Here is a 16,871-nt window from a genome sequence, read left to right on the forward strand (position 1 = left end):
GGACAGGGCTGACATCACCGAGCCCCACCCCCATGCCACACAAACACCACGATTTACAGGTTACAAAATTAAGCTAATCACGTCATTTAGCCTCGCCCCCTCTCTGTGGACCCGAAATTACGGTATTTGTGTCAGCAGGGAAGGGGGGTGTGTGAGACATGGCCACCTTCACCGTGGGGGTGGGGGGGTTGTGTAGGCGTGGCCATTGGTGCAGTCGACATCGATGGCAATACTGCAACCAGCAATCGATAGTAACAAACTATGTGATGGATGACCATTGTTAGTTTTCTCATTTTCTTTGACTGACTGGCTGCGGTGGCGGGGCTTCAGAGTTGTCGGGGGTGCGTCGGCACCTTCAAATAAAAAAAACATCTGGTCCTCCCCATCGATGGCCATAAACCATTGATGAGTTTGAATCATCGATGGTCGATGGCCATCCCTAGGGGCGGGAGGAGGACACGATTTTCGGGAGCCTCCCAGCCATTCCCAAGCAATTATGCACTTATGTCTGTAAAATCACTTTACAGTAGCGCTATGTAACTATTTTTATTATTATTATTACAGCAATATATAGTTCTATATACAGTCCCAGCATTATATGTTTCTTCTTGCTCTATTGCAATTCCCGGACCTAGATGCAGGGACAGTGTGTGTGTGGGTGTGAGGAGTAGTGGGCCTTTGTGAGTCACTGCCACCACTTTCCCCCCACACACACAAAGGTCCTGCAATCCTGACAGACAGGTTCTTCTGTGCAGGTGTGTGTGTACTGCAGGAGGGGACTGGGGTGGATCAGTAGTGTTGGAGCTGCTGTAGGTGTGGCATACAGTGTAAGGAACACCATCCTCACACAGCCTGGGACTTTAACTTCCTTAGCTCCCAGCCAGCTCTACCAGCAGGAATCTACACTGCAGACAAGTCCCGGCTCTGACAGCCGGCTGCACACACGCCGTGCTGGACTATCCCAGGAAGCCAGAACCATGGCTAGCAACATCCCTAAAGACCAGGTATGTGGCTATGAGGGCGACCCCTGTACTAGCTGTGTGACGTATGTGTGGCTTGCCTCTGGCATGTGTGTGTGTCTGTAGTTATGCAGATGGATCAGGCGTGGACTTGCCGGTTATGTACATTTTTCTTGTTCTTTCAAGTTGTTAACTATTGTGAGAGTGAAAATGTTGCAGCTGTGGTGATGTGTCGGTGTATCAGCCTCCGGGAGAGCATATAGGATAAGGAGAGAGGGCCAGATGCACTAAGCCTCAAAAAGTGATAAAGTGGAGAGTGATCACCAGCCAGCCAATCACCTCCTACCTGCCATGTTACAGGCTGGGGTTGAAAAATGTCAGACTGGATCTGATTGGTTGGTTGTTTATCACTCTCCACTTCATCACTTTTTTTAAGCTTGATACATCTGGCCCAGAACGAGACTACCTGTTACTGAGCTGCAACTGTGTGTGTCCTGCCAGCAGCGGGCTGAAGGACGTACTGGCAGGTGTACGGCTCCAACTACCCTTATACAGCAATTAAAGCAACAGAGCAGAAATGATTGGTCATTTGCATCGGTCTGATGAAGAGGTTATGCTGTGAACCTACTGTCGCTGGTCATTAGCAGCTACTGGGGGTTATTGAGATTCCAAGTCATTATCTCCACCTGTGGATCCTTTATAATTTGTCAGTGAGTAATGAGTACACCTGCGAGGACCCTCTCCAGAAGGGACACATTTCTGTGCTCCTGCACTTTCCTCTTATTGTATGATTACCATCACCTATGGTGAAGCACCTTCCTTTTCAATGAACCTGTTTAACACAGGTGATGGTAATCATACAATAAGAGGAATGTCCAGGAGCAGAGCATTGTGTTCCTCCTGGAGAGGGTCATGTTGGGAGGTATAATATACTAACTAGCCCAAGTATCAGTTGTACCAAAATAAATGGTGGTTCACCTACGCCTGCTGCTATTGCGCCTAAGTTTTGATGAACGGGAAAAAAATTTGCAAGGTCAATTTTTTTAATTATGTTGGAAAATGGGGTCAAACTGTACCCGAAAACCCCCTGCAAATACTCACAGGATGACATTAGAGAGATTTGGGTCTCTTACTGTAAATGGTTTGAAATAGTTGATTTTTAATTTTGCAATAAAACCGCAAACAATGATGGCATCCAAGTTAATTGTGCAAATCAATGCTGTAGTTACATTTAGAGGAGTCATTGGAAGTCCCTTTCAAAAATTGGCTATAAAAATATCTGTAAGACTGGGTACACACAAGAAGATATATCTGCAGATCAATTGATCGCCCGCGCACACAGCACGATATATCAGCACGATATATCAGGCACCGGCTGTGTTGCACAACCGACGTGATATACTGTATCTGTGAACAACACCATTCACAGGGGGTGTGGATCCTTTTATCAACCACACTTAGGTCAACACTGTTGGTTCGACAGTTGGCAAGGTCGACAGGGTTCTAGGTTGACATGGGTGAAGGTCGACAGGTGACTAGGTTGACAAGGTCGACATGGGTTAGGTCGATAGGTCGACATGGGTTTTTTCAGGTTTTTTTTACCCAAATGTCGACACATGGACACAGTTGAAAGTGAACCACAGACCCTCGCTTCGCTCGCGATGCTTCGGGCACACTATTTTATTCTCACACCATGCCCTAGTGGATGGTAGGGCATGAAATACCGCCTGTTGGCACATGTCAGCTCAAAAAACTGTGAAAAAACCCATGTCGATCTAACATGTGTCGACCTAACGCATGTGTCGACCTTGTCCCATCTCGACCTAGACACCTGTCGACCTAGAACCCTGTCGACCTTGCCACCTGTCGACCCAACGGTGTCAACCTAATTAAGTGCTGTCGTGTTCCAGTGTATATATCGATATATATAATCGCCCAGTGTAGAATAAAAAAAACACCTGTCCCATCTATTCAGCTTTCCCCATATACCTGTCCCACGTCTTTTAATCCATTATTCTGCAAATACTGCATTTATGTCAGCAGCAGCAGCAGCATTGTGGAGTCTGAGCACTAGAGCCAAAAGACTCCACTGCGCAGGGACAGATTGACAGAAAATTGGCCATTTTTCTGGCGGTTTCCTGCTGCCGGACTACAGGGGGTCAGTATATAGAAAAATGGGTGCAGCGTGCACGGCGTGAGCCCCCTGGGACTCAGAGGGACACTCAGATACGCCACTGGGTGCAAATGCTGGTGGATTACCAATTAGGCCTACATGCTGTAGCCCTGCTGCAGAGAAGTAAAACTGAATGATCTTCTGAGGCTGGTTTCACACACTCCGGCTCCTGCCGGACGGTGAAATCCCGTACGGCCAGGAAGCCGTGCAGCACACACTAGTTTATCATGGAGGGGATGGCCACAGCCCGGCAGCCGCACGCTGCAGAGGCAAGATCCGGCTGCTACCCGGCGGCCGCGCCGTGACCGTCCAGTGTAAATGGACACAGAGCTGTCCATCACACACTGTAGGGGCGGCACGGCTTCTAAGCCGTGCGGTAATTTCCGGTCCGGCAGGAGCCGGAGTGTGTGAAACCGGCCTGAGGATGGTTTCACACACTCCAGCTCCTGCCGGACGGTGAAATCCCGCACGGCCAGGGAGCCGTGCCGCACACATTAGTTGTGAATGGACACTATTGTGTCCATTCACACGGGACAGCCACGACCCGGCCGCACTGTTGCAGCCGGATCGCGCCACTGGAAGGGACGGCTGCCGGGCTGTGGCCATCCCTTCCATGATAAACTACTGTGTGCGGCACGGCTCCCTGGCCGTGCGGGATTTCACCGTCCGGCAGGAGCCGGAGTGTGTGAAACCGGCCTAAAAGTCTCTACCACACCGTGAACAGGTCATGTGACTGCTCACACTCGCAGCCCGCAGTTAATTTCCTCTCAGCATCCCCCGTGGAGGACTCTGTCTGCCTCGAACAGATGGGTGGGGATCAGTAGGTAGACCGTTATTAGTTCAACATGCATTGAGTGGACAGTGCTCAAGATTGACAGCCCATTATGAACATGGTCGACACAAAGTTGACACACTTTATTATTTTGTCCCAGATGTAGCATCTTTTCCGGTGGGCTCACAGTGGGTGGTAAATAAGGCACATCCTAAACTTAGGACACAATAACAACACAAAGCACGCTGACTATTTGTTTATTACAGTCGTTATGTCAGCACTAATGCTGCTGACATAATGACTGTAACCCTACAGGGCCGATCTATCATCCAGATACCATCACTGACTGTCTACAGGTATTACCATTAAATACAATTACCCGTCCCATAGGACGATCTTTAAAGAGTGTTCTCTCCTTAAGGCAATTCTTTTTCAAAAGAGGAACCTTTAGAAATAAAGGAAAAACCTGTCAAACTGGTTTATAGAACTTCTCCTACCTCATACTGTAAGGTCAGGACCACGTCCACCTAGGGCCGATTCAGACCCACTCGTTCCAGTCCGAATTCGGCCCCCTCTCCAATGGTGTGTGTGTGTGTGTGTGTGTGTGGGAGGGGGGGTTGTGTATGTGCATGCGTGAATATGCGGATGCGCAAACACCAGCAGCAAACGGCTTCGGCGAGTCTCACACTCGACTCCAAGAGGGCGGAATGGGGGCGGGCGGGGGGTGGCAGCCTGTCCCCTTTTTGGCGATCTGCGAATGAAAGTCAGCTTAGACTGGCATTTATTCCCGAAGGGGAGATAAATCATTTGCTGGTGTGTGACCAATGAATGATTCTCCTGTTCAGCTTCAAACATATGAAGCCTAGCACACAAGTCTGAATGAGGCCCACTGTCACAAGGGTGCGTTACTGAGTGCTCCGTGTTACCGGCCAGGAGCGCCCTGGACATATCTACATATTCAGTAGGATTTACCCTCATTCAAAATACAGACAAGCATTGGCAGACCGCCAAAATACCGACATGGTCATTATGCCGACATGGTCACAATAGCGAGGCGGTCTAAATGCTGTCATTTAAAAATCGTCAAATTATTTTTGGGGGGGGTGTCTATGTCGACATAGGTTAACATGTACACCATATAAGTGTATATCTGCGGTCACCATGCCTCAGGCACAGTGTCTAGCGATTATAATTGAACCCTTTGCGCACTTGGATCGTGAAGTAATTCGGTTTCAAAGAAAAAATCACGAAAAACTCATGTCGACTGTTTGACAAGCCTGCATTTTAAATGACGGTATTTTGACAGTGGCGGCGTAATGTACATCGGCGTTTAGAACCTGTCGATATTTTGACAGTAGTTGTTGGTGCTTTCACCGTTGGTGAATTTACTGTATTCCATTAAAGGGATGTAGAGGGGACTCTTGCACTGTGGTTTGGGGGTCTGAAGAGGGGACAAAAATCTGTAAGCCTCATTCAAGCAAGGTGGAGTGTGAGACTACAACCCTAGAGTGACATCAAACTGATAATATGGGGGGAATTTACTAAGATGGGATTTATTTTTCAGATGGATGTTGCTATTGGCAACCAATCAGATACTATCTATTATCTTCTATAAAGTGCTAAATTAATACAAAGTAGATTCTGATTGGTTGCCAATAGCAACACACCATGCGAGATATACTGTATTATTATTATAATTTTATTTATAAGGCGCCACAAGTGTTTCGCAAGCGCTGTATCGTTTCGCAAGCGCTGTATCTCCCATCTTAGTAACTAAACCCCTATGGGCATTGAATCACAGTTCTGAGGTACATAAGTTGGTACTTCCTCATCTTTGCGGCCACCGCTACGCCAGTTATATTAGCCGCTCCTTAACCGCTACAGCACCATTGTCCCCTCGCGGACTCGCTTCACTCGCCACACTTCAGGCTCGGTGGCTCACTCCGCTTCGTTCGCCACAACTTTACTAAAGGTAATATATGGTGGCGTGGACCCAGGGTGGTGGTGCCGCCGTGCAGTAAGTAAGTTCCGTAGCGTAAGCGGTGGCCGCAAAGATGAGGAAGTACCCATAAGTTTGCCCAACAAGCCTCGTTGGTGGTAAGCAGTAATCAGGTGCTGGTGCTTAGTTCCTACTCAGAGTTACCATGCAGGTTTACATACATTTCTGAATCAGTGCACAGGGCTGTATATCCCATCTCAAAATACCGTTTCCAGACGTTTTTAAATAAAGTTAGTGAGGCCCATCAATGTTCCCACAATTAATGTTGATGGGTTTCCTTCATCACAAATTATCCATCGATGGTTAAGTTATGCAGATGTGCAGACTGAGCCCTACACCGGCTCAGCAGTCACCACCATGGAACGGGCACCGATGTTTTGCCACTGGTCTCCTCAAATCGTTGGTGAAAAACACTGACCGTCAGACTATCAATGGGTTCCAGCCATCTATGGTCGATGTGTTTCCATTTCCCGTAACTGGGTTAAATATTCAAAATAGACATAAGTGGTCCAGTTTGCATGTGTAAACTTTATCCGTTCTCTAATTGTTGGTTAGAGAGCATCTAATAAGTACCTCTGTCTGTCTCCAGCAGAATGTATGAAGTTCCGTATATACACTTGAATCCCACCACCAAATCTTACACCCAATGGTGGAGGCTGTGCTTTCTACATACGCCCAGCCCAGTGAGGGTAGGAAATCTTTAGAGAAACCCTCTAGTACGTTTGATTGTTCAACCCATAACCTGTTTTAATTTAAAACGTTGGGGCCTATTTAGCTATGGATTTTTAGCTATTTAAAACTCTCTACATATAATAATTGGTGCTGTGAACAATCTTCTTCTAACTGGCAAGTGTTTCAGAAATGTCAGGAGCTGATTGGCTGGAGCACTATATGTCATATTCAATGAGTTTTAAATAGCTAAAACTCACAGGCCATTTACTCAAACACTTAAATATTGCTTTAAGACCAATAAGAATACGGAGGGCATTTAATATGAAAGCTGAGTCAGAAACCTTCATGGCCCGTTCGTTTTTTGTCACATTAGCAAGTTATCGCTTAAGCTAAGCCCAGGGTTGCCGACCCTCCTGGAATTAGCGGGAGTCTCCTGAAAATCGGGTCCCCCTCCCGGCCCCCCGGAAGGGTGGGCAACCCTCCCGGGAATCAGGGGGACCCCCACTGAGCCCCCCCGATCGCGGCATTTAAATGCCGCAATCCGCGGGTCTCAGAGGAGGGGGCGGAGCTAAAATGGCACAATCGTGTCATTTTAGCCCCACCCCCTCCATGGAGATCAGTTATTTCGGCCATTTGTCGTAATGGGGATGGGGCTTAATGACGTCACCGTTAAGCCCCGCCCCCAAACTCGTAATGAAAGATTCCTCTCCGGGCTTCTCCCGGAGAGGATTTTTTGCAAGTCGGCAACCCTGGCTAAGCCGTTCTTCCCTCCGCTACCATACCCAATATTTAAGTTAATACTCAAATAAAAATCTGTCTCCTATATATAATATGGAGTTTGTGTGACAAAATTCAGGGCCTGATTCTGGTGGACAAAACACTATACACTGCAGGTGGGGCAGATGTAACATGATTAAACTGATATCTATATTGCTGTGTAAAAATAAAAGCAGCCAGTAACCCTGCACAAAAACAAAATAACACCCAAATGTAACTCTCTCTGCACATGTTACATCTGCCCCACCTGCAGTGCAGCATGGTTTTGTCCATTAGAGAGAGAGTTTGCTTTTGAGAGTGAACCAGAATCAGGCCCTTAGTGTGTAGTGCATCAGCCAATAGGGAGTTTAGTGTACTCTAGGGGATATAATTATTCTAATCAAATAATTATAGAGAGCGCACTGAATTAAGCACAAATGTTTATTAAAAAACAATAGATGAAAAAGCTCATATAAACGATCACAATTATTTAATAAAATATAACAATAAAATCAATATGATATAAAATAGTTATAGACCACTGGGCAATCACTGATGCCCCACACAATGCTATATGAATAATGTCCAGTTGCTCTTACCCACTAAGGATGATGTTATGTCCAATAGCGTGGAACTTGTAATTGAGTTTGATGAGATATGAGAAGACAAAGTCCATCCAGTAAGTTTATGGAAATATGTGATGTTTGATTGGGGGGAAAAAAACGGAGGGGGATTTGTAGAGATGAAAAGGTGACTCGCAGAACAGCTTTGCTGTTGGAAATAGATGTATCTGTGCTACAACCGGCATATGATGGTAATGAGCCGGGAGCACTCCATAGTGAACAAGCGGCGCGGCTAGGTGTATGTTGGAGAAGTCTGTCTCATCTACCACCGTGACGTTCTGGGGAAGAGAGCCAACGGTGGGAGTGACGGAGTACCTGCTGCACTTGGTCTCGGGGTCTGGAGCGAGTCACACCTCTCGGGGGAGCCTGTGGATGGTAAAGTCCGGGATCGCCGCAGGTCACCCTTCTGCTCACAGGTATCGGCCCCGAGGATAGGAAATAAATCTGGTGATTTGAAGCAAAGTGGTGGGTAAAGGTGAGTGCCGGGTGGTCCTCCCGGGCTTAACGCGTTTCTCCGTCGTGGGATCAGACGGTTTCCTCAGAAGTTATGGGAGGGTAACTGGCTGTCCATATTTAAGTGTGAGCCGGCCAATCAAAATGGCCTTCCTTTAATTACAGATCACCTGTGTTCACAGCACACCCTTGATTAGGGTAAGAGCCTGGTTTATTATCACAAATGTCCTTGTAGGAAAGTTTGTTATTTCACTTCTGTTTCTTATTATCAACAACGTTACATTATAAACATATACATTCAAACAATGTGGCATCTTCAAAAGTTGCAATATATCTAATACTTTAACCTTTTATTTAGTTTTCTGTTCTTTAAATCTCATTTGATCAACTTCATATATTTCTACCAATTCACATCAGCGCATGTAGAGCCCGTGGCTCAGCGGTAAAGACACGGACTTCTAGTAAGAGATACCCAGCAGCTCTCGGTTTGAATCTCACCCAGAGAGCACACAGAGTCCCTATTTTCTAATATATTTGAAAACCTTTATATTTCTTTTTCTTATTAGAGAATAAAATATATATATATACTAATCTATTACATATATAATTTAACTGGCATGTTATTCTAATGTTCCACATATTCTATTACTATATCTAATATACCTTATCGGTAGCACCCTTGTGCACAGTATGAACCTTTCTCTTTATCTCCTAATAAAGTACAAGCATTTTAATGAATATAGCCTGTATTTGTTAACCTTGGAAAAAAAGTTTAGTGTACTAATGACACAGCTGAGCATTGTTCACCTATGTACTAATACAAGTCCCGTCTTTGGCTCCAAGCCTTGAATGGTTTTATTGGTGCCATATTGGTATTAGTAATATTACACAGGGTGTTACTCTCTGATAACAGTCCACATAGTCAAATGCAGAACCCTTTATCTTTATTACAAGCAGAACTCTACCTCCAGACCAGCATAAAATAGGCCCAGTCATGAAAACAGGCCTATTGGCTGACAATGAACCGGTCCCTGGATCTATAGCCTCCCTGATAATGGGGCCGCAGTGTCACTTTGCTGCTGTTTTAAAATGTTTACTCCTGTTTTGGTTCCTGCTTTTCTGGTTTCTCGTAGTAATCCTCCTTAAGCATGGAGGAGGGGGGTTGGGGGGATGAGGAGGGAGGCAGGATGGTAAATTACTGATGATGAGTATTTATTGACCTAAAATGGGCACAAATCCAATATTTTCACAGATGGCAAGTCATTCGTGTAGATATCACCCTGCGTTTGCATCAAGTCATACTTGCCTAATATAAAATTCTCCTCTCTGGGAGAAGCCCAGAGAGGAGTCTGTCAGCATCACGTGTGGAGGCAGGGGACTGATGTAGACGTCATCAAGCCCCGCCCCCAGCACTGTAAATCTCCCCTGATTTGTAGGGCCTCGCGGAGGGCTGGGTCTTAATGACGCTATTTGGATATTTAGCCGCGCCTCCTCCCGGCGATGCGGCCCGGAGGGTGAGGCAGAATCTGGAAGGATTGCCCACCTTTCTGGGGGGCCGGGAGGGGGACCAATCTGGGAGTGTAGGCAACCCTGCATCAAGTTATATTACAGTTGGGGGCCGCAGCAAGGATTTTTTGGAAAAGTAGCAGACAGTGCTTTCGGGGAGGTAACGGAAGAGTGGCATCTCAAAATCAGTTGTATCCCATGGTGGGCCCATGGGGGGGGCTGCAGCACAGTTCAAAATTCAAATAGGGGAGCTGCCCAGGACCTTTCTGGACGGCAGGAGTAAATGCAATACATCACATGCAGCCCATTCACATGCGATGTATCGCGTTCCTTGCCGCCAGGAGGGGGTCCGATTTATTGGCAGAGTGTATATAAGTACGTGCAGTGTGGTTGTTAGACCTCACACTTAGAAGATATAACCAGTTTGAAGGGTTTATTCAAGTGGCAGGCTTGTAGGTTACAACAGTACTTTAGTAGTTAACTTCAAGCAGTAATACAACTTGTACATTTGGTAACGACAGTCTCTGGTTGTTACTTAGCTGTAGCGTTTTGGCGCGTGCAGGGTAAATGACAGTCTGCTGGTTTACGCTGCGGTATCTCTCCCAGTCTCGCTGCTGCCAATGATGACTGATCTCCCTGTGCAAAAGTCACGCTGGTAACGGGATTACAGCGGGGGCTTGCTCCTATGCGCTCCGGTGCACGTGGAGCTACAAACAGCATGGACGGAGTCACACACGATCTGAGGCACACTCTAACGCGGGGACTTCCTCACAGGAAAAAGTAACGCTGCCAGCAGGGTCAGGGGTCTCTGCCCTGCTATTCGCTTAAGCGACCTGTCACTCAGGGTGACGCTTAACTACGTTGGTTGCAAGGGGGAAAAAGGAAGACTGTAAGTCTTACACTAAGCAGTGTATGCGGAGACAGGCGCTGAGCGCTGCAATCTAACACTCCCCCTCGCTTAAGGCTGTCTTCGGCTACATAAAAGAACTCAATACAATGCTTTGTCCTTTTGTAATACCTGTAACCGAAAATATGGTTAGAGAGAAAAAAAAGACATTCAGAACATCAAAACTTCAAATCAACATTTTTGAACTTAGACAAGTCCACAGTCCTTCACGAACTTAATAAGCAAGTTTCCCGACAGTCCTTTAGTAAGCATGTCGGCGACATTCTGTTCACTTGCAATGTATTCAACATCGATGGACTTGTTCTCCACTAGTTCTCTGATGAAGTGATGTCTTATCGCGATGTGCTTTGACCTTCCATGGTGCTTGGTAGTACAGGAAAGATCTATTGCTCCCCTGTTATCACATGCGATACTGATAGTCTCTTCTTCATAAAGTAGACCTAACTCACACAAAGTCTCTTTGATCCAGAGTGCTTCTTTTGATGTCTCTGTAAGAGCCATGTATTCGGCCTCGGTTGTTGAGAGAGCAACGGTCGGTTGTTTTCTACTCGCCCAACTAACTGCTGCTCCGGCCAGTGTGAACAGGTAACCGGTGTGGGAACGACGATCATCTTCATCTGCTCCCCAGTCGGCATCGCAGAAGACTTTCAAATTTGAATTGCTTGTCTTGGCGAATTTTAATTTCAAGGAACTTGTACCTTTTAGGTATCTCAGAATCCTCTTCACTGCGATCCAGTGTTGTCTTCCAGGATTTATTGCAAATTGGCTCACCCGACTGACTGCATGAGTGATGTCTGGACGAGTTCCAATACTTGCATACATAAGACTTCCAACCACGTTCTTGTAAGGAACATCTTGCATTTCCTCTATTTCTTCTTGTGTGGTTGGTGACATACTTTTTGTAATCTTGATGCTTTTGTCAATTGGTGTATTCACTGACTTGGAGTCTGCCATCCCATACTTCAAGATTGTTGCCTCGATGTACGTTTGTTGGTCGACTGTGACTGTTCCCTTTTGCAAGTTTTGAACAGTCCTCATGCCCAACAGATGATTGGCTGGACCTAAGTCTTTCAACTTGAATCTCTGTTTCAGTTGATCTCTTACACTTGTGATGTGATCTTCGTGACCTGCTATAAGTATATCATCCACATAGACTGCTATGATGAACAACTTTTCTCCCAGAGTTTTGTGATAAAGGCAGTGGTCAGTCTCTGATCTAATAAAATTCATTTCAAGCAGTACTGTGTCCAATTTTATGTACCAGCAACGACCACTCTGCTTTAGGCCATATATGGATTTCTTCAGAAGACACACTTTCTCTGTCTGAAGTTCATTCTCATCATAATGATCTGGTGATTCCATATAGATCTCTTCAAGTAGTTCTCCATTTAGAAACGCTGAATCGAAGTCTAATTGGTATAGCAGTAAGTCTTGTAAAGTGGCGACTGCAATTACTAATCTGAGAGTGTTATACCTCGCAACAGGTGAGTATATCTCCCCATAGTCAATTCCGGATCTCTGTGTGTATCCCTTAGCAACAAGACGGGCTTTGTAACGGGCAACTTCTCCGTCTGAATTTAACTTCTTGCAGAAGACCCACTTGTTCTTGACTGTCTTGCGGTTGCTTGGCCTATTTACTATGGTCCAAGTATCGTTCTCTCTCAGTGCTGATAACTCTGTGTCTATTGCAGATTTCCATTTCGCCCAATCACTGCACGCTTTCGCTTCTTGAATACTCTGAGGTTCACTGAAAGCAATATTCGCATATTCTTCCTCATATCTTCTGGCTGGTATGCCCTTGTTTCTTCTCACAGAAGCTCTTTTAGTTGGTTCGCTTCCTCCTTCAGTATTTTCTGTTGCAGGTATGCTTTCTATTTCACATACCTCTACTAGTGCTTGCTTTTCTTGCTCTTTTGCTTTTGTGGGTGATGCTGTTTCTTGAAATATCACATCTCTTGATTTCAGGAGACGTCTGTTCTCTGCATCCCAGAGCCTGTACCCTTTGCTCTCCTCACAATAGCCTAGCAATATGCACTGTCTTGATTTTGGGTCAAGTTTCTTCCTTCTCTCTTTTGGTATATGTGCATAAGCTCTGCTCCCAAAGACACGGAGGTGACTGATGTCTGGCTTCTTCCCAGACCAGGCCTCTAAGGGGGTTTTTCCCTTCACGGCCACTGTAGGTGTTCTGTTTTTCAGGTATACTGCAGTAGATACAGCTTCTGCCCAAAAACTCTTCTCCAGGCCAGCATCGTTCACCATCGCTCGTGCTCTTTCAACGATTGTTCTGTTCGCCCTTTCACTTACGCCATTCTGTTCAGGCGTGTAGGCCATCGTCAGCTGATGCTTTATGCCATGCCTTTTTAGGAAGTCGGTTAGTACTTCATTTTCGTACTCTCCCCCATTGTCGGATCTCAGGACCTTTAGTTTTAGGCCCGTCTGAGTTTCCACTAGGTTCTTGTACTCCACAATTTTCTTGACCACCTCACTTTTCTTCTTTATGAAGTATACGTGTGTCATTCTTGTGGCGTCATCGATGAGAGTCATGAAGTATTTGTAACCACTGGTTGACTCCTCTTCCATTGGTCCGCACACATCTGTGTGTACCAGAGCTAGTTGTGTTTCTGCTCTGCTTGCTGACTTGGGAAATGGGTTGCGGGTCTGCTTGCCTTTTATGCAACTCTCGCACACAGGTCTTCCGGTGTCTTTCACTGTGATTCCTGTTGCCATCCCATCAGCTAATTTCTGGACATTATCATATCCTAAGTGTCCCAAACGTCTGTGCCAGAGCTCCATGGACTCATTTTCAGCAGAGGCTGCCAAAGCTACACATTCATCTGTGTCTAGGACGTATAGTTGGTTGCATCGGGTTGCTGAAGCAATTACAGTCCCTCTTTCATTATGCACCATGCACTTGCCCTTTGCAAACTGGACTCTGTAGCCTTTTGCCTCGAGTACGCTGATAGCGATGAGGTTACTTCCCAATTCTGGTACATACAGGACGTCTTGGATATCTGTGACTACTGTCTGTCCCTCAATTCTTAGTCTCACTGTGATTGTCCCAACACTTGAAGCAGTAAGGATCTTTTCACCAATCCCGGTAACTGTTGTGGGGTTACACTGTGTTAAAGAATTGAACCACTCCTTGTTGCAGCTGAAGTGTCTAGAGGCTCCCGAGTCCATGTACCAGAGATCCCTCCTTGGCTTGTCTGTTACATTCAGTGCTGACTCGTTCTTTTTATCATGCCGCTTGTGCATGCCACTAGTGTTCTTCAGCCTGCATTCTGAAGCCTTGTGCCCTACTTTGTGGCACACATAACATTTGAATGTGCATTTCTTGGGTTTCGCACCCTTTGCTACTAAGGCAGAACCTTCAGCTATGGCATCCTTGTGGATTCTCTCTTGGAACTGTAGTAGTTTGGCTCTCACAACTTCAGTTGTAAGCTTGGTCTCATTTGACTCTAGTGCGACAACCAGAAAGTCAAATTCCTCTGTCAAATTCTGCAGCATTACCATTGCTACTTCTTCCTCATCCACTTTTGCTCCTACACACGCCAATTGCTGAGCTATCGATAGTATTTTATCAATATAGTCGTTCATGTCCTTGCATGCATTCAATTTTGTTCCATACAGTGTGCGTCTCAGACTTATCCTTCTCATTAAGCCTTTATTTTCATAAGCACCTTGTAGAGTTGTCCACATGTCCTTAGCGGACTCCTTCCCACAGATAGTAGAATAAACATGCTGCTCCACAGCCAGGCCTATTGTGCCAATGGCCTTGTCTACCTCTTCTGGGTTTGGACTTTCTCCTGGGGCTATTGTGACTTTCCATAGCTTCTCCCTCTTAAGCTGCATTTCCATAGCGAAATTCCATGTAGTGTAATTCTCTGAGCCTTTGAGCTTTGGAAAGTTCATGCTATGCCCTGTACTGTGCATTCTCGTTAACTCTTCCACAAATGGCAATTTAGAAATAATTCCTTTGTGTTCTTTTATGTACTGCGCTAGCACTTTGTCTTCAGGGGGTTAATCTTCGCGCACGTGACGTGCTGGGCCCATAACCTATTGGCAGAGTGTATATAAGTACGTGCAGTGTGGTTGTTAGACCTCACACTTAGAAGATATAACCAGTTTGAAGGGTTTATTCAAGTGGCAGGCTTGTAGGTTACAACAGTACTTTAGTAGTTAACTTCAAGCAGTAATACAACTTGTACATTTGGTAACGACAGTCTCTGGTTGTTACTTAGCTGTAGCGTTTTGGCGCGTGCAGGGTAAATGACAGTCTGCTGGTTTACGCTGCGGTATCTCTCCCAGTCTCGCTGCTGCCAATGATGACTGATCTCCCTGTGCAAAAGTCACGCTGGTAACGGGATTACAGCGGGGGCTTGCTCCTATGCGCTCCGGTGCACGTGGAGCTACAAACAGCATGGACGGAGTCACACACGATCTGAGGCACACTCTAACGCGGGGACTTCCTCACAGGAAAAAGTAACGCTGCCAGCAGGGTCAGGGGTCTCTGCCCTGCTATTCGCTTAAGCGACCTGTCACTCAGGGTGACGCTTAACTACGTTGGTTGCAAGGGGGAAAAAGGAAGACTGTAAGTCTTACACTAAGCAGTGTATGCGGAGACAGGCGCTGAGCGCTGCAATCTAACACGATTCGGAGGTCGGACATGCAGCACTTTCGGCCTCTGACTTGGTCCGATGAGCACGGAACTACGGATCGGATGTCATACACAAATGCGAATGGGCCGATGTCACCGGATTTCTTAGCTCGATGGCAGGTTTGGGTCATTGGGTTGACACCTATTATGTTGACATGCATTGTGTCGACCACAGAAGTTTGACATGGCTGAGGACGACACATGAAATATGTCGACGTGACTGAGGTTGACAGGGTTGGTAGGTCGACACGAGCATTTGGTCGACAATGGCTAGGATGAACGTAAAAAGGTCGACGTGATTTTTTTTCACTTATTTTGTCCCGAATGTCAACACGGTCGACCACGATATAGATCCTGCGGTAACAGCCATGTCTCACGTGGTAAATACGCCTCTGGTCTTTAATGTTGCCACCATTCACGTGTCAGGTTTTCCTGGTGCTAAAGGGGATTTTCTTTACATTTTAAGCATTGATTCAAAAAGACTATTAATGTGATAGAAAGTGTATCTGCTGTGGATATTACTAGTGTTCATTCTAGCACCCGCCATCTTTGAAAACCCATGCAGTTCCTTTTCCCTGCCTGGGGTGCCGCTGTTTGCTGTAGTGCTTCTAGCACAGTGTGGTCTGTATATCAGCACTGATATGCACACCGGACCTGTGCTAGGAACACCACAGCAGACAGCGACGCCCCAGGCAGGGAGCAGAAACTGCATTGGTTTTCAAAGGTGGCGGGTGCTAGAATGAACCCTATATTACTATAGATTCCTATGTGCCAAAGTTCTGTCACCACCAACAACTCCAGGTTGCTTTCGAAGGATGCTGTAAATAACTTGAAAATGGAAATGGGCCGCTACCCTCGGATTAGTCACACACCACACAGATCAGTGACTCAGCTCAGTAAAAGCCAACAAACAAGTTTTACAGGCAGCTTCTAAGCACTACCTAAACATGATAATCCTCAATGTCTCAATTACTGTTCTCCCCCCTGTTCTTCTTGTTCTCCACAAGTATCGGCCTAGTGACAGCGAGATCCGCACCTCCAGGTGTTTTCCTGGCTTCAATGTTGTGTTCCAATAATGGAAGTGTGCAGCTTGCGGGTCATCTAACTGCTGCCCATACGAACGCCTGCCCACAGATTTCACCTGCGCGCATGCAAATGGATTCCTCAAGCGCTCGCAGATCTAAGTCAATCTCTGCTGACTTAGATCTGCCGTGCCCCTGTACGGGATGCCACCTGCCCGCCCCCGGCACCCGCATCACCAGCAAATTACTATGGGAACGCCCATGAAACGCTGGTCATTCACATGGGCGCGACTGCAATCTGCGGCCACACGCCCACTGCCCTCACTGTCCTGTGCAAACAGGCAGGTGACTAAACAAGTCGGCACAGATGGG

General features: G+C 46.3%; 1 protein-coding gene across 2 annotated transcripts in view; it reads left to right on the forward strand.

Annotated features, from left to right (window-relative positions):
- Window positions 1-769: 769 nt before the first annotated feature.
- The window catches only part of TRPM4 (transient receptor potential cation channel subfamily M member 4), a 77,541-nt gene continuing 61,439 nt past the window's right edge, over window positions 770-16,871 (forward strand). For both annotated transcript variants that reach the window (XM_083162272.1, XM_083162273.1), the window contains exon 1: window positions 770-1,004. In XM_083162272.1, the coding sequence (XP_083018398.1) occupies window positions 978-1,004 (27 nt within the window). In that variant the 5' untranslated portion in view covers window positions 770-977. The remainder of the gene's footprint in view (window positions 1,005-16,871) is intronic.

The sequence above is a fragment of the Crinia signifera genome, chromosome 19, assembly GCF_055691185.1.
Source record: "Crinia signifera chromosome 19, ASM5569118v1, whole genome shotgun sequence".
NCBI lineage: Eukaryota > Metazoa > Chordata > Amphibia > Anura > Myobatrachidae > Crinia > Crinia signifera.